The 18,961-nt window shown below is 40.8% G+C and overlaps 1 protein-coding gene and 1 long non-coding RNA gene across 8 annotated transcripts in view; both read left to right on the forward strand.

The window, feature by feature from the left end:
* The window catches only part of LOC110983669 (uncharacterized), a 90,442-nt gene extending 85,183 nt beyond the window's left edge, over nt 1-5,259 (forward strand). For all 7 annotated transcript variants that reach the window (XM_087135781.1, XM_087135784.1, XM_087135782.1 and 4 more), the window contains 2 exons: nt 972-1,195; nt 1,895-5,259. In XM_087135781.1, coding sequence (XP_086991907.1) covers nt 972-1,195; nt 1,895-2,044 — 374 coding nt within the window. In that variant the 3' untranslated portion in view covers nt 2,045-5,259. The remainder of the gene's footprint in view (nt 1-971; nt 1,196-1,894) is intronic.
* Nucleotides 5,260-5,930: 671 nt separating this feature from the next.
* LOC110983561 (uncharacterized) overlaps nt 5,931-18,961 on the forward strand; it is a 95,140-nt gene continuing 82,109 nt past the window's right edge. The window contains exon 1 of the long non-coding RNA XR_002598740.2: nt 5,931-6,506. This is a non-coding gene — a long non-coding RNA (uncharacterized LOC110983561). The remainder of the gene's footprint in view (nt 6,507-18,961) is intronic.

An 18,961-nucleotide genomic window follows, 5' to 3' on the forward strand; every position in this document is an offset into this window, starting at 1 on the left:
TCAATTTAGATATATTATTATGAAGGAAAGTGACACATACGATGAATGATGGCTCCATTTCTTCCTTCAAATGTGCTGTCTGTGCACATTGTTTGAATGTGAACGGAAGAGAAGTTTAAGGTAGCTTAAAGCAGAAATTACCTCATCCTTTTGAGAAAGAAGCCCTGTCCTAAGATTCAGACAAATAAAATACAAGTCTTGCGTCCTGGAAAATTTAGCATTTGAAGCAAGATATGGGATGAAAAAAACCCCCTCCCCCGCCTTTTTGTTGGTCATTGTTTGATCGGAATCTCAGGAATTCTTTACAGACTTCTAGGGGGATGTGTTAGGTAACAATAGTCTGGAGTGTGTATAGGGATTGGACAGGTAAGGGGGGTACCCCTGCGTCCCATATCTTGCCTGGTATAAAATTTAGAGTTGACAAGACAAAGTACAGTCAATTTATTTGTGAGAGGGGAAATAAAATTGTAAAGAGCAATTCCATGCAAAATTTGAAATTGCCCAGGTTGTTTCTCATCTTATTGTGATTCATAAGCAGAAAAAAATGAAGGGTTTTTTCCCCAAGAAGTGAAGGTGTAAACAAAATCTGTTACCATTACCTTTCATTTCCACAATCCTTGTTTTCAAACCTACTTTCTTTATTTATTATTTCCACTTTTGGAATTGCCCTTCAGCTTATTTGTTTGTATGCAAAACAATTTTTAAAAAAATAGTTCAGAAAATAACTGGAGGTGCTCAACAATTTGGAAAATTGTTACTACAAACAGAACAGTCAATTAAGCATACATTTTTGTTTTGGGGTCATGTTTGGGGAGGAATCATTTTCCCCAGGCATCGGTCATTCTCAGTCAATCATACTGGCGATATTTCCTTTGACCCTAGTGCCTAGTCAAGTTCTGCCCATTAAAAATACTGCCCTGTAGAACCACATGAAATGAACCCTGATATATTTTTCATTTCCTACCAACTAGTGACCACACCCATACACTCACCACCCGCCAGGAGGAAAGAGCCCTCTTGTGGACAATATCTTCTCACCCATCTCCTCTCAGGGGAGGAAAGTCCGACACTGAGGCTCTCTGATGATGACTTGAGGTCCATAGAGACGGACCTGAAGAATGCCTTTGGAGTGTTACATCAGATGGGGCTACATCTCAGCGGCAGTGCAGAGGAGGCTGTGGTGTTAGAGAAAGAGGTGGGATTTTACTGAAAAGTTCTAAGAAGCCTGTCATGTAGTTGTCTGTTTTCTTAAAACAGAGAACATTTGAAAAGGATTTGCCTTTATTTCAAGTGCTAGTTTGATGGGTCAGGATTGAGTGACTACACCAACACTTTGTTGACAGGTACTATTTAGGGTCTCAAAGAATCAAATTCTGAGGCCTCATAGTTCCTTGTGATCTGTGCCTAGCATTACAGTCTCATCATAGTCCGTTATCAGCACAGTTCATGTTCCTGGTGGAATACTGCTGTAGAGTTTGCCTAGGAGGAGATGTGTAAAACTAGTGGTTCACTCTTCTGAGATCTTCATCATAGGGCTGATGTTTTATGTCAGTGGAAAGGTAGTGACATGGTGGACAGAGGGCTTAAATATTATGAAGACTGGGAGGTCCTTTATTGACTTAATGTCCATGATTTACGATCATTAAGCATGTGGTAGATTTTGTAAAAAAAAAATTAACATGTATGAACAAAGTGGACCAAAAGGAGGTTCAAAGTCACAGGTGTTATTGACCAACGGTTTAAAATCACAGGTTTTATTTACAACGGTGGACAGGTTTTCGTATTTTAGGTTTAAGGTTTTCATCCATGTGAAGGTCTGAATTGTGACTATATCTGAACTTTTTCTGTGACAGGTCATAACTCAGCATTTTTTGTCCTGTCCACTTCTTTACAGTCGACAGAATCAGAATGGCATGCCAGTCTTCTACTGCCTCGATCTTCACGAGGCCAGGCCTCAGAGTCAACAGTTGATGATGTCACAGCAGAAGATGAACAGAGATTGGTGAAGGTCCTGCAGTGCATTAAGAGCAACTTCAAAAACTAAAACCAATCTTGCATTCCACACAAAACGATTAAACGAGAGAAGCCATAACCAAAGAATGCAATTAAAAAGCACTCATAAATGATTATTTTAGGAATCGTATATGTGGTCTTTTTATATTGCGACAGTTGCTTACACAAGAGCTAACATTAGGGATTTCCAGCAGAAAAGGCTTAAGGTCATCAGCTTGTTGGGTTGGGAATAAACTCCATGGAATTAAAATGAAAACAGGAAAATTAAGCACAGTCATGTATGATGATAATCTTGATCGTAATTATCAGGAAAACTGAACTGTTGCAGACTCTTTGTCACATTTGCTCTCTCCGTCATAGTCAGTCGGTACTTATCTTTACCGTGATTTTTGTCGAACTCTGTCAGTTTTTGCAGGGTTAGCTAGGGCGTCAATGTGTTTTGAAAAGTTGGGGAGGCATGTAGCCCTGATCAGAAGAAATGCGAATGCAAAGCTCTGAGCGGCGTGGGGTCCGGGGCCCACTCAAGGGCCCCGGAAAATGTTGGAGTATAGATGCTCTGCGGGGTGATCTGAGACAAGTTTTGGCTACTTTAGCCAGTTCTTAACAACTGCTTTTGCAAGCTGTACATTTTCATTTAGGTTTTGGGAAAAAGTGGGGGGGGGGGACAATTGATACAGTATCCCCCCGGAAAAGTGGGGGGGGCTGTGACATGTCCCGTCCCCCACCGATTGACGCCCATGATGTTTAGCATCTTTCCTGTCATGTCTGCTATATCTGTTCTAAATAGTGTGTAAATATTTCAACCGGTTCCACTTGAAAGAATTTTAAGTGTTTTTCATATGTGCCACCCTAGTTTTTGTTTGTCGTTTCTAAAAGATTTTTAAAGTTTGAAGCTATTTTAATTTACTCCAGTTGCCAACTAGTGGCTAAATGTCCCCGGGGGGCACCCAGGGCAAACACATTGTTTTCAAGGGGCATTACAAGAAATATAATCTGCTGGAGATTATTCATAGACTTCAAATGGGGGGGGGGGACCGGGGACACCGGTATCCGCTGGGGAGGGGGACCGGGGACACCGGTATCCGCTGAGGGGGCGGTCACATCCCCAAACCCATAGTTGCGCCACCGATTAGCCTGTTCCTTGAAGTTTATGCAAATTAGGTGATACTGAGCTGAATCAAAATGAGCTGTGAATAGAGGGATTTCACATGAGCGCCGTCTGCGCATATCCGCATCGAAACCGAGGCTCTCTGTGTTGAACTTCGCCGCGCCTCCCGCGCGATCAACACAGTACATGCAGTATTCGGTTCGTAAGTGTGACGCCACTTCAGTTTAAACCACGCCCACTGCACATGCAGATACACGATCGCAAGTACATTAATTCGTGGTAAATTGCCGTGTTTTGTTTTCTTTTGATTTTACGTGTCGAGTCATCCTGAAAGACGCTTCCACAAAAATGTACAGCGTGAAAAGTCTAAATTTAACATACCTTTATGTATTTTGTGTCTTGACTCCTTACTTTCAATCGTCTGGTCGTATTAAGAATTGAAGCTGACGCATACGGCCTCGTTTTCAAACAAGGAAGTGCGCAGATCGACGCTGAAAGCGTCGTATTGGGATCCCTCTATAAGTCTAATTTGAAATGCTGCCTTGTGTGGGTTGAGTGCTGGTTGTTATGTCATTGTTTTTGTTACATATGGTGTACATAATTAAGTAATGGACACCTATCTGTTTGTGTTGAAAGCTGTCGTTGAAAATTTGATGATACCGATTGTCGGTGGGACACCAGAAGTATGCTGTTCATTCTACACGAAGATACGCAAATGATGGTTAAATGCATCCGAACAAAGCAATCATTACATGTCTCTTGCAATTGTGACAGAAATTATTTATGTTGCAAAAGAAATTGTGCGTAAGGTCTTTTTTCTAAATGATTTGATTGTGTCTATTGCTTTCATTTGAAGTACCGAGTGTTATTTTAAGCAATGGTTGAAGTCGTAACAGGGCAAGAATGTGATTTAACTTCATTTCAGAACTGCCCGACTGAAATTTATTTATGCTGTGAATAGATTATAAGTTGTCTCATGAACAAGTGCAAAAGTATGCAAAAGATCGGTCACATTCCTTGGCAGTTGAGCAGTCAAGTCAGCATGTAGACAACAAAAAATCGAACAGCAGTTACAAGAAAACCAGCAGCTATTGGTAGATTAACGGTTCAGCTTCATCGAGCTTAAAAATTCGCAGACTTTAAAATTTTCAGTTATTGGAGCTGGCTCCTTGCCGAAGTTATATGTGAGCACAGCACGCAAAGTACTTTCCAAATAAAATTTAATGAATATAAATTGCAGGCTTTCTCGGATACATTTTTGAAAGGCTAACGCTTTTTATCAGTTTTAATAATTAGGAAGAAAACGACCATGTTGCGGATATTTAGAGTATTTCACTTTTAAATGGGGTTGATATAATGGAACTTTTAAAGTGTGTGTGTAGCCAAGACTGATGATTGATCAAAACGCCATAGATACATTGATCGAGATCTTTGCAGTTAATGTTTATTTCTAGAGTGGAGGAAATGAGCAACGTTTTCTTTTCAGCCAGAGCAATTGGTTAGATCAGCCTTGGAGAGTTTGAGATGAGACAGTCGTTGGTGTGCTAGCTGTGCGAATGGGTGTGTACATGGAGTTGGGTGCGTGGGAGAGGACACGATACTCAGAGTGTAAATGAGTGATGGAGTTGGATGAGTTGTCATTGCTGGCACGCGTGTGTGAGTTTTTGGTGAGCTTTGTGTGAGTATCGCACAGAATGAGATGACTTCAGCAAACGTAAAGCTGAAATTTCTTCGTGCAGTAAGTAGTGAAGTGTTTTCTGCATAATTGTTGATTCCCACTTTGAAAAGACTTGCTGCTTGGAGACGGCTTAAACGTGTATTTTAAATTTTTTATGGTGAAATTTTATTTTATAAATGGACAACACAGTAATTGTTATATATTATTTGCAGTGGTAATTATTCTCTGTATATTTTGTAACGTAAATAAACCCAGCAAGTATTGTACACGGGGAGAGATGTGTGCAATGTTTACCATAAAATAATGCTTGTATAAATTAAACTCGGTCCAAATTTATTATATTTAAAAGGAACGTTATTATTTCAGGGGGGTTCGATTTTAACCTCATCATGTGGCACATATTGATTTGTCGAATGGAATCATTTATGTTTGATCAATAAAATAAAATACTCTCCTGTAACTCTTGGCGGGATCGTTTCGTTGTCAACTAGGTTCTGAGTTATTGGTTACCGTAACAACGCCGAAGAAGAAACAAAGTAGGGGTTGAACTAGCTTTGGGAAAATCGAGGCGGATGGTTGGATCATGGTGCCCCTGCTATGAGGGGTGTGTCCAAGCTTTGGGATGGGTGGGGGCAAAATGGATATTTTATCTGAAACAACTCACCACTTTTTGCCATCCACACTCAGAATCCTCCTGCCTCTCTATGCCCGAGCAGTTTCAGCGAGAAAGTATTGAATATCGCAGGTTACATTAAAGAGTAACCTTCCAGCTCTTGCAGCTACGTTTGTGGTCTAATTTTGCAATTCAACCCAAACATGACGAAAATTGTATTTACAGCAGATAGCCTGGAGTCCCCCCCCCCCAAAAAAAGTGAGACAAGTTGAGAAATAACAGCCGAAATTATTGAGAGCCAAGAAATGGAAATGAGCTGAAGCATGCTTCTAGCATAGACAGACTGATTGCCATTGCTTTCTAGGTCGAGTATTGTCTTCCGGAATGCGACTTATCTTGGTAAAATGGTTCGTGTGAAGGAGAGAATGCGTCAATGGAATCTTCCCGTTGAATTCAGGAATTGCGATTCGTGCACCACCTTTGTTCTGGTCACTTCATCACAGTGACTCGGTGTCAAACACGAAAGCTTGAACCTTGTCTGGCAGCCCAATGAAAATCAGGGAATGGTGCGTCGCATTAAATAAATACCTTTCTGTGTTGTCGTCTCAGCACGATAAAGGGTCACCGGTAGAAATGCGTATGATTACCTCCTGTCAAGCTGCTTTTTGAAGCTGGTATTCTCGGAAGATCAAGTGGGAAGGCTTCAAGCAACAACTTGAACCTTATTGATTGTAGTTTCTCTCTGGAAGTTATGCATTTTCTCGTCTCACTCTTTGGACGTAAGCCCACTTGATCGATAAGTTGTTCAGGAATGTGTCGAGCTTCTCCCAAACGGAAAGTAGTACACCCCTTTTGATACTGAAGTTGAATAATATCGTCTACTTTTATTTGGTGTTGAATTCCTTACACTAATGCTTCGATCTCTGGACTTCCACCTCCATGGGATTTCTGAGGATAAACACAGCACATATGCAGACAAAAGCTTGACAATTTTTTATCGGAAAGTGTCATGCTGAAATCGTCTTGATTCGTCTGATCGGTTCTAATCCTGACGACCGACAACTTCTGACATTGTCGACGGGGGAAATCGAGAGGTAAGTCTGTGAAACCTATGTCCATTTTTTTGCTCTAATGGCATAAATGTACGATTTGAGAGTTGCCATTCTTTCGGGGTTTCTTGTTACTTTGAAGGGCACGCGTAGTCGCACACAGCTTTTATGGTCACGTTCGGATTTTAATTTTTATATCGCCCTCTTGTGGTTAAATTTGCACAGTGACCTTCTGTGTCAATCGAAATGTACTTTTTTGTTGAGGTTTTAGAATGAAGTGAAATAGTCGAAGACACATGTTGTATTTATGTACAGTTCCGGTAAATGTCTTATGTTTTGTTTTCCCTGCGGCTGTGCATTACGCACGTGTAAATATTCATTAAGGTGTGAAAGATTAGTGTGTCAACATTTCTTATTTCTTACTGATTTAAGAAAAAACTTATTGTTTAGTGACAGGTGTAAATAATTGTGGATGCCATACCGGCTAAGAAAGTGGATAACAACTGATTGAAACAATGCATTTGTACAAATTTTGTTTGGGGAAATTTTGTCACCTGTTACAACTGAAATATTTCAATTCTTGGCGCGCCTAAATAATTGCATCGGTAATCATTCAACCTATCCTTCGATTCCCTTGTCAAACCCCGCAGAGTTGGCGTGGGGAATAAAAAAGCGCAGAGAAGCTCACCGAAAATTTGATTTGGAGAACAAATTTACCGAAGTCAAGTTGACAGGGACAAGTGACGCCACTGGCGACGTATTGTCGATTTTGCAGTAAGCACATCAGGTCATAATCCCTATCACAAGCCACAGAGGGTGATATGGCCGATGTTTCTGGGGATTTCTTTGCAATATTTAATCATACGTCCTGCTAGAAATTGTGAATTAATGTTCAAATAAAGGACATTTCCTTCAGAGGTTGTCGTATGGGGTAGCGGATTTTCAGTTGTTCACAAGATGATTATTCGTCTTGTGGTTGTTTTCAGTCGCACCCTTTGGGGCTTGGAAGTTTATTTCATTTTCAAGATTTGGCTATCTGTCATCCCCTTTTAAGCTACAAAGTTCGCTCGTGAAAGGAAAACAAAATCATGAAAAGCGGACTTCTCCAGTGAGAACTTGCACCGAGAATGTTGCGCAAATTGTTTTTATGTTACACCATGCTAAGCACTAATTGTTGTAGGCAATGATTTACTTTCTCTTTGGATATTTTAAAGAATGTCTAATCGTTTTAATTGGATACTTGATATGGGATTTCTTGGTCGAAAAAGGGTGGTACAAAGTAACTTTTAACTTTGACAGGATTTCTGAACGATTTGACATAACTTGCGTCATGAGCATTACAAAGTAAGCGGCTTAGCCGAGGCAGTAAAATCCTTCAAATGGCGTGCCTGAATAAATAACGAACATGGATGTGCGGCAAGAGCATTTTTTGTTGCATTGGTAAGATTTCCAGTTTGGTCATAAATCTTGAAGCTGTTTATCTCTCTCGGTGTTTTCCGTAAGTTTTGAAGTGGGCCGCGTACTTCTCATACTCACCCAGTTGTTATTTTTAGGCAGGACGATTCTCTTTATTCATGTAACCACGCCTTGACGCGACTCACCCAATGATTGTTTGCCTCTCCTCCAACTGGTAGCGTTGTAGACCGCCTACGCCGCCGTCACTATGGCAACGCTCTTTTCGAAAGAACGGTATCAATCACACTTCCATCTACCATGTCGCCTTATTTGAACAAACACCAGTTTTCGCTTTATACATAGAATCAATCATTAATTATATGACGCCACGTAGGAGGTAATTGCAAGAGAAGGAAAAAATACAGATATAATTATATTCGGGCTAGCTTAAGAAATGTGGAAGGTGAGCCGCTCAATCAAAGTATAGAGGGCGCCCTATTTCACGCCTCTAATTACTATGAATCCATGTTTTTCTAATATGTCGGTGCTTTTTATCGGTCGGAAGTAATCGGTGATATCACATGCTGAGATACAAACTGTCCACCAATGCACGGACGTTGCCATCACGCGCACAGGTTAGAGAAAGGCGTCAGTTGCGTCATTAGTTGTTTGATCAACGAGGGCGCAGCTTCAAGAAGAGATTATATCCAACGCTATTTCTGCCATGTGGTCTCAAATCGTTCACAACGACGTGGACGTAATAAACCGATGACCTTTTAAACGCCAAACATGCAGGGTTATTTATAAAACTTTTTAATCGATATCCGACTTGCATTAGCTGACGTTCGATTATCGTTATTTGAGTTTGGTTCAGTCGTCATGACGTTCAAATCCCCTCTCGTTGCTGGGACAATTATCCACAAGTTTGTCGCCATACCATGAGGTCACACGCCGTAATCGTCGCCATGAACGCCTGATCCGCTTCTTGCAGGGAAAAGAATTGTGGTAATCTGTCAGCTTTTAATAATGTTTTAATAGATGCTCAGGACGAAGATGGTTCATTTTCTTTCATTAAAGAAATTAAAATTTTCATTTACAGAGATTTTTTTGTACGAGCTAGGTCACCACATCCTCATGTACATGGCCGTGGTCATGTAATGATGTCTTGGAATTACAGACGTCTGATTGGGGAAAGAGTTGAGTCGCTTGGTAACACGGTGGATATTTAAACAATTTTATTTTGGTAAAGTGAGTATCATAAACACTGTTTTTAGGCAGTGAGTTCCGCAATTCGAGTTATTAGTTCTGCCTTATCTCACAGAGGGCAGGCTTTCCCTTGTCAACAGTACTTGGGAACCATGGCTGAGTTCGGGCGGCTTGTTCCCGTATGTTCACGAACAGTTCGATTTGTTATTCGTGGGTCGGCCGCTCGAACGCCGGGAAGAAACAAACAACATGCAACATGGCGGCGCCCATGTACGTTACTCGAGACTTAAGTTTTGGATGGGTTGAATTCTTTTCTATATTAATAGGAACATTCATTTCTGCGTTTAAGGAAAATAATTAATGTTAATGTTGCAAAACTTCCCATTGTCTACATGGTCTATGGCTTTGGAAGCCACCTCTCCACTTTTTGCAGCTGTTCGAAAATCAAAATCTCACGAGTTTTTCCGTGTGTTCCTGTAAAACCCTGACGAGGAGGTGGTGTGTGATCCTGTTCCGAGAACAGTGTTCTTGAGTCGTGTTCCCGCCGTTCGAGCGCGAGAACAAGAAACCCGTGTCAAGAACAGGCCGCCCGAACTCGACCCGTGGCTCTTGAGAAAAGGTTAAAGTAAAGGCCAAAGTGAGTGTGCATTATGAATATACGCGGAATGTACATGATAAGCCCAAATAGAACATCAACGCGTGTATGTCCAAATTATTTCAGCTATTTGTGGACTTCAGAGACAATAGACCGAGTCTAAATAAGCCATTGCGCGAGATGAAGAGGGCATTGTGGCGACTAACGTAATAATCTAGGCCCGGACATTGCGAAATGTCAGGGTTGATGTTTTTCTCTCCAATTTTGCGTGAATGGATTCTTAAATATTTCAAGAACGTGGATGAGCAGCAGAACGACGATGAGGATTTTTTTTTGGGAATAAAGCTTTACGGAGAGAAATAATATTTTGTGTGGACTAAGATGTTACATTTTGCCGCTGTAATTTGTCCATCGACAAAGTATGCCCAAATAAATAAATAAGTAAGCGTCTATAAACCAATTTACTTGAAAAACAAAACTATTTCATTTGAAACGAAAACTTGCTTGCCTTTGCTTGCAAGGAAGGTTTCCAAAAAGAAATATACCCCTACAAAATTGTTAAGCTACTCCGTGAAGTGTCAACCATGCTATTGGTTCACGCAGAACTTTCACCAAATATTGATAATGTTGGTGATGGGTGCATAGTCTATATAGACATTTGGGATATGAACGTTAACAGCGTACTTTGACATTTACTCTTTGCTGGGGAAACGTGACTCTCAACCCATAAGATTCAATTTAAAATATATATAGCAGTCGGTGTTTGGAATATTAACGATGAAATATGCGATTGAGTTCCGTAAATATCGCTTTGGCTATGACACGTTCGTAACAGTGCCACAGTTTGTAATCAGGGCATTAGAAACGTCTTATCAGAATGAGAATCAAAAGGGACTTATGATTATGTCTATGTGATATCTGGGGCAGAATCGACGCCATGCCTGTTATTACAACACCAGTACATTAAAGTTCGAAACAGAACATGATTTCGACCAGAGTGCAGTGTAAAAAAATAATGCTTCACCTTGACACCTCCTCAACGAGGTTCTTGAAATTGAACACAAACAGCTGTGGAAAGACTCGAAACAACCTGGCAACTATAGACGTAAATATGTTCCATAATTACGCAACACATAAGGTCCCATTTAGAATGAAAAAATAATAAAGGTTACCTCTAATGGAATATCCTCGTTTCCAAATGGTAGAAGCCAGAATTGACTGACTTTAGGGCTCTAAAAGCTGTATTAATTTGCATGTATTTGTTTTCAAACTACAATCAAAATGAGACTACGTTACTTTGCCAGGGAGCCTCCCCTGCAAACTCCTCCTAGGAAACCATCCGTGAGGGCTTGTCAGTCTCACATCCATGGCCAGTTTCATGACAAAGACAAAAATTACTGGAATCTTGCACTTTAAACAGAGGTGTTGAACTTGACTTTCAGAAAAATTCAGGCTTAGTCCACGATTGCTCCCTGGGGAAATCCCCCTCTACCAGGTGCCTTGGAGTCTTAAAGTGCTACGGTGTCGATGTCAGTCCGATACTTTATGACATTTGGCTATTCTTTTGCCGGGGTGTCACTCGCACATCCAGTCGGGATAATTCAATTGGGAATGGCAGTAGTGAATTAGTCGTAGATGTCTTTCTGATTGATGGAAAAATGGGGACATATCAATGGTGGAGTTTCCAAATCAGTCCTTTTCATGTTTTTCAATTAAAGAAAATCTATCCATCTTTTTTGACTTGATCATCCATTCCCTTCCCTCTTTTCCAATCATTCACGAGACGTCTTGTTGCCGTCTGATCTATTTAGTCTTGTGCCTTCTGTGTAGTCAACGGCGTGTCACCACCCGGAATGACTAGGCAATGCGGAATTTAAAGAAATCTACCTGTGATAACGTGATAAATCGGGATATCCAGAACGGTTTTGACGTGAAAAGGAATTTGTATGAAACGTATATTGCTGTGATAAACTGGTGCTACTCACTGCTAGTTTGAGTGCTGTGCGTACGCTCGTCTAGGTGGACAAGCAGAAAATATCAATGTGTATGGTCAGTACACACAAGCCAGCACAGTTACAAAAACTTGTAAGGACAAAAAGATTTCTTTATCTCTCGAAAAGAAAAAAAATGCAGGTCACGAGCCTTCGAAACCGGTAGGCCTGCAAGTGACCGGTCGACGTGTCAAGGGATTATTCGCTTGTTAACATCTGTCTTAAAAATGATTTCCCAAGAATATATTGGAATGCTCGAAGTTATGAAACGACCACATGCTAAAGCTAAAAATAGCCTCCGGGGAGATATCAAAGCAAATGGTACTTTGTAAACAAAGAACTTTTAGCTTTGCTGGTTAAAAATGCCCCACTGCTCTCCTGGAGCGCAGTTGTGTGTATTTGATAAGTTTTTTTGCATTTTCGATTCGATCCAGTTTACAATCATAGCCCCAATAATGTTGTGGTATGAAGGGCTTGTTTTCATCATAACTGAGACGAAAACAAACAGGGTACCGCATCGAGTGGGTAACCCCCCACGGATTGCAAGCCCAGGATCCCCGGTGCCTTGATCGCAGCACGTGGTAAAATTCACGGTAAAAAAATGAAACACGTTCAAAATCATTCCGGGTTCACAGCTTAACGAGGATGATATTTTTTACGAGTTGATTTATTGTCCACGTTGACGGGCCACTTCCACAAAGTGTCAAAGTCACAGCGGCCGGCCGTTTGTTTTATCGCCCCAGAACGGGCATAATCATGATGGATTTATGCCGGCAGATGAGTCTATATTTTGCAGACACGTACGTCAACGCCTAATTGAATCCCAACAAAATACACATCCGGGGTTGATCGTAAAATAGTCCATGAAACGTAGGGGCGAAAGCAACAAGGCTCTCTCGTGAAGATCGCAGACAATTTGACAAGAATTTAAAGCTTCCTCAGAATGGGGTGGCAATAAATATAGGTGCCAGTCCTACAGGAATACAAAAATTTCATTAAATATTAAAATTGAGTCCTGTTCATATTATATAAATCCCTTTCTATGTTGGATCAATTCCAGTGACAAAAGACCTTTTCGTCAGCTCTTCAGTCATGTTTCAGTTCAGCGCATACCGCGATCCGGATCCTCATTTTTTGCAAACCTGTGCCAGAGGCCCAAGTTGAAAGCCTTTGACCCTTGTTCCAAGGGACTGATTAATCGCCCCCCCCCCTTTCTCGTTTCTGTCAGTCTTCAGCTCCTGTAGAGATTTCCGATTTTGGATCAGGTACTAAGAGACGCGGAAGTGCAACTCGTATTGGATGTCATATCTGTTTGGTCTGGTGACTGATTGATGAATTGACGTAGTACATTTTTTAAACAAAGTTGTCAGATTCAAGACTAACATTTCAGGCGGCTCAAGCGGAGTAGTTTGGGTGAGGTTCTGAGTTGGCCAGGCAACGGCCACGAAAAATCATGCAACTGTCTTGAAACAGAGCTGCCAAATCATGTTACCATAAATGGTCCTAAATTTAAAGAAAGTTCACGCTGCACTCTCTTTATTATTCATGAGAGATTTGAATTCTTGTGTACAGCCATCTGAAAATAGCAGCTTTAATGTGTTTGTGAATGTTGAAAGACTAAAAATGTACATGAGCCGAAAAAGAAAGCGCGCACAAGTGTAAATTCATCTAGATTATGAACACACCACCCGTGTTTATGGGAAAGGTTTTTGCTTAGAAGTGTTCCTTGTGCTGAGTGAGTAAGCTTAAAAATTTCGGGGCAGTGTCGCGGGGGGGGCCCTGTGTCCCCGCGAGTGCTTCCCCTCCCCCTGCTCAGAAAGTATGGACAGAAAAAAGTCTGGAGACAGTCCGCCTTGGTCATTGTTTTAAATGTGACTGAACCCATTGAGTGCCCGCCACACTCCAGAGAATGAGATCCACCAAGTGCCCCCCCCCCCACAAAATGTACCCCAATATCGAGCAACAAATTAGACCGAGGGGTACCCCGCAACATGTCCAATCGCTTACACACTCTATACTATTGTTACCTGACACATCCCCCAGTTGTCTGAAAAGAATTCCTCAGATTCCAGTGAGACAATGACCAACACAAAGAAGGGGGGGTTCTCTCCGTCTCATATCTTGTTTGGTACGTGTACCCCAGTTCCTTTACCCACTGCATTAGGGATGTTACTATTTGGAATAATTGAACGGAATGCAGCATTATTATTTTTGTCTTGTTTGTCTTTCGGATTTCATCTTATTAAATACGCGTACGCATACAGCTAAAAGCTCTTTTTCCGTCCGGGCAAGTGCCTGACTTTCAGAATCGTCACTTCAAGATCAAGTTGCCATGATAAAATTATTTCCTAAATCCGTATTTACCTCCTTTGCCCAAATACCGAAAAAATGTGTCTCAGATTCGAAGGTATGCAATGCCAATCAATTTGGAGAGTGAGAATTGGAAAATGCCCCAATGTTTTGAAACGGATACCTGCGAAAACGATTCCCTCGGACGTTCAAAGGGCTTATTTTAACTTTCAATATATTCATGGGCTGGCAGGTTGCCTCAGGATAGGTTTCAAAATTGGAATTCCCGGACAGGAAAAGAATAAATTTGGCTCCGTAGAATTGTGCATCGGAGACACGGGTGCTGTGACGAAATATCCAGCTATTTTTTGCAGGTGTTTTAGCTTGGACGGCGGTTAGAGGGCATTTTGGCAGTGATAAATTTCTGTAATGAAAGAATGTCCGACTTCAGAGATTAATCATTTTTGTGCTGCCCATCTTTTGTCAAAAGTTGCCCGAAATTCCAGACTTATACTGTATTATGCATTGCGGCTGCCCAAAATAGATGTTTTGATTTTTTGAAGTGTGGGGTAAATTCTACTATAGTTGCAGGAAATAATGCTGCATTATCAGACATTGGTCGGATATGGCAAGCTGCACAAGGGGTGTCGCCAACATAATACCAAGAGGATTAGTGGTATCCAGTACAAACCACAAAAATGTTGATGGTGGATTCCATCCATTGACTTCCAAATGGCACCGAATTTATGTGGCATTTGAGCCTTTGTGGGACTCTCCATCGTAGGGCATTCTTGAAATACTTCGTGCACGCGTAAAAGCAAAAACGTGCGCTCTGAATGGTCTGACATTTATGTTATGTCTGTCAACTTTCCCGAAGCGCACTTTAAAAAATCCCCCTTAGTGTTTTAAGTTTTGTCCTTGAACATGGCGATCATTTTCGGTACTCAACATTTCTTTGGGAAGATTTATGTCAAATTCCAGTTAAAGTGCTTGCCGTCCCTTATTTTTGAACTTCATTTTTTCCCACTCACTTAGCAACCCATATGCTGCCTTTGGTTGAACTCTCACTTCGTTATTGACAACGTTCGTTGCCCTATGTCCGAAAACATTCATCGTTTGAAGGGGGAAGCTTGTCCAATAACAAAACGACAAACTAATTATCATGTTATGAATTTTGCTTAAAACTTGCATTCAACTCATTCATGTTTACAGGTTCGGCTGGTAAATCGGCTGGACTTTTTTCTAGGCTTTTTTCATCATAGAGATGAGCGAAGAAATTTACCGGTTCTGGAACGGGATTTGACTTTAACCTGCAATCTTCGGAAATACCATACTATTTGTTTTCTTGAAAATAGCACCGTTGGCGGAAACCGCTGCGTCTCTCGGACACTCCTTCATCCAAAGATGGACGTAGGGTAAAGTAACCGCACAGTGGTCATGGGCAGAACAAGATTTCTCAAAGCAACACTGGTTCTGATTGGCTAGAAGTTTCTAATTCGGTGCAAGATTCAGCTGAGTGTAATCACAAGTAGCTTGGCGCCTCTTTACGAGAAATTAATTTACGGCACGTTGCATTCTGAACTCAACTAAAATATAAAATTATCGCTCTTCCTGTGCTTGGGAGTCACGACTCTTCCTGGAAATCGCCTTATTTTGCCTTCTATAACGGTCTGCTTTGGAAATGACTGGAGATATGCAGCCCCCTGCCCGCGTGAATTCAAACAAAATAAATTGATTGAACCACAAATATTATGACTGTACTAAAGACCTCCTCGATGCTGTAAAAAAATTGTGAAAAATGCTGTCAATTTTGGCCTTTCTGGAGTTCACCGTGCAGGCATGCACGCAGGCACCGATGAAATATAAACATGACATTCTTATCTTTTTTATCTGTCAGTTATTTGGGGAGATTATTGACAGTTTTTTACGGTGTGTGCAAACTAGGGTGATTTGGCGCCCAAAGTTGGCCCGGAAAGGAGTTTGTAATTTCTACCTCCAGGAGACTGTAAACAGTCCAAGGCATGTATAAAGATGTGCTTAGTAACCCTCAGGTTGGCGATGAGGTCTCTATATAAAGAACATTTCCCTTTTTAAAGTCAGAAGGCCAAGGGTATGATTTAGAGATCCCTTTTGGACAAAGTCACTTTGAACTAATACGTTGGCATTTTAACTTCCGTTTTCCACGGTATAGGGGTCCTATAACATCATGAAAAGTAGTGATTGACAATAACAGCCCAAACAAAAATGTCACAGACAACCTGCAAATTAAGAAACTGACTAAAGTATTTGCCTGTGTTGAGGGGAAAAATCATTGGACGAACTTTATAGCAAATTCATAAGCTTTTGATCAATTGAATACGAATATGCATGAAGTTCATAGTAGGCTCTTAAACCAACTGATAAGCTTTCATCATTTTGGAGGGTTTTATTTGGCTTACTATCTGCCATGGCTTCAGTGCATACAAACATAAATGAATCGTTAGAGTCAATTCCAATAAGAATCCAGATGATTTTAAGGTCAAGGCCATACCTTTGAAAAGCATTTATTTCATTTCAGCTCATGCGGGATTATAGAAAGATGATTTTTGTGCGTGTGTGTTCCCCCAACGGAAAGGGCCATTAGCCCTTCGAAAACTCCCCGAACGATCAGCAAGGCAATCCAAGCAAGGTAGAAGTCTGATATCGTCCGGCTGCACTGTGATACCTCTGCCTCAAATCGGATGAGAAAAGGTTAAACACGGCTGATTGGATCTGGAAAAAATACAATTACACCCAGCCGGGAGAACTGGACAGAAGTGGTCATTTGTGACTGTTTGAAAAATATATATTAGTCTTTAAATTAATTGTTTCTGCCGACTCAGTACCAGACTAAATGCACATTTCCACACAAGAAGGAAACATCCTGAGCAGAAAGGAAGTGAATTCCAAGCATTTGTTCAATGTCATGAATAGGAGGTGGGTAAAGATGGAAGAGTCAGAGGTTACAAATAATTTCCAGTCGATACTGACCACAAATACGGTACATCTGATAGTTGTAAAAAATACAAAGAATTTAACTGTTGAACTTTTCACCGCTTTGCAGTTTTTGCAATTATTTCAAAGTTAGTTTTAAAACCCAAACAACAATTAATATTCTCAGTCGCTGATCCGCTTTCCAATCTGCACGTGAAAGACGTAAATCCCACGTATTTGTTTTTACTTTTGACAGTCACAGATGGCTCGAGAAGAAAACAGAATGCAGAAATGTTTAACCACAATAAGGACTCTAAATGACGACATTTTTCAATCAGCGGGGGACGATAAACCGCACTCGTGCAGCGCGAATTCCTGAATGGGTTCAAGAGGATGAATTAAAAAAAAACCAAAAACAAAACAACAAAAAACAGAAAAAAACTCAGGCTCACAAGCCCTCGGGCAAATTTTGTGGGCAGAAGAGTGCGACAGTCACCGCTGGTTTTTGAAGCCTCAGAGACAATTCGTCCAAACTCGTCAAAATTCCCGTATCACGAAACTGTGGCTTGCAGTCTGATGCGGTAAGAAATTACGACGAAAATGGGGACAAAACCTATGATACTCCACTTCATGTTGAAGAGTAAACAGATTTATTTCTGCAAATAACGTCGAGACTGTTTCAATAGACAGGTCTTTTTCACTGGTAGGGCTGGCAGGGTTTATTTTTACGGGACCCAGGGGATAACTGTCTGTCATACGTAGGCTACCGGAGATTGCTTAGGCCTCCGTAATCCCAGCAAGTGTAAACATTTCGATTACTGCTAATCGATTATGATGAAAAAAATGAGCAAAATAGTTTTCTTGAAGACCAATTTGCATCAGTTTGATTTTTGTGTATCACCGATTAGTTATAAACAGGTGATCTGTTAACTTGACTCTGTCCTTGGCTTCCAAATTCTTTCCTTTGTTAACTGCAGGTTTGGCGCCTGTTTTCCTGTCAGACGACAATTAGGCCTACCACTGTATGCCACGAGCGTGTAGAGAAACAAATCGTGTGCGGAAATATGGTGTTTTTTTAATGGAAATCCTTTTCCCATTGTCTTATATATGTGATGAGTTCAGCAGATACCAACGCTGTTGTTTATCGGTATTTTGTCTCCTTCGCACATTTCGTGACTCGTGGGCTGGCTCGTTTTGGCCGGAACAACCTGCTCTTTTACTCGGCAATTTGTCGCCATTGTCAACGGACATAGCTATAGAAAGTATATTGTTTACGCAATCAATATTGAAATACACGTTATATATTGTCATTCAATCACTGCACTGTCTATGTGACTATTGTCTGTGTGAGTGCCAAGGTCTCCATAGTAGGTACGTGATTCAGGTTTGTGGCATATTGCTGATGAGACTTCGATCTGTAATCGTGTAACCATTTTTCAAATTTTCCAGTTTAGTTGGAGAAGAATATCCGTGGATGTTTTCTTGGAGTTAAAATTGGATGATGGTTTGTTTACTTTTCTCATGTAATGAAACTCCATTGTTTTTATAACCGGCTGACCTTAAAGTGATATGTATTTATGGACGAATGTGTGTCCCCACGTTGTAATGCAATTAATTCATCCTGTCAGATATTTTTAAAATAGGGCAATTGGATATACGATGAAACGTAGATTTAATACTCGTGGTGCATCTCGATGAAAAGATGTTTTTTGTTAATTAAACTGAGGAAAGCGAAATTATTTGTACGAAGCTTTACACAAGATTTTTTTTCGATTCCTTGCAATTTAAAGGGCAATCCATAACAGCGATTGGGAAGAGTTCAGGCCACCGAATAAAATGATAGCCGATATCCGTATTTTGCTGCTAGAATTAGTTCAATACTTTGGGTGTTTTATGGACAAGAATGTAAGAAAACTGCACGAAAAACTCCACTCATGACACGAATGTTTATCAAGCTCGCTGCATCTTTTCCGGAAGAAAATTAAAGCAACTCCACAAGTCCCTTTCATTCATGCACGCACCCTGATTTGACAGAAACGTAAGATCCTGCCGGTGAAGGGAAAACATCAAGT

Source organism: Acanthaster planci, linkage group LG04 (assembly GCF_054643075.1).
Source record: "Acanthaster planci isolate LZ-2023a linkage group LG04, COTS_SCS, whole genome shotgun sequence".
Taxonomy (NCBI): Eukaryota; Metazoa; Echinodermata; class Asteroidea; order Valvatida; family Acanthasteridae; genus Acanthaster; species Acanthaster planci.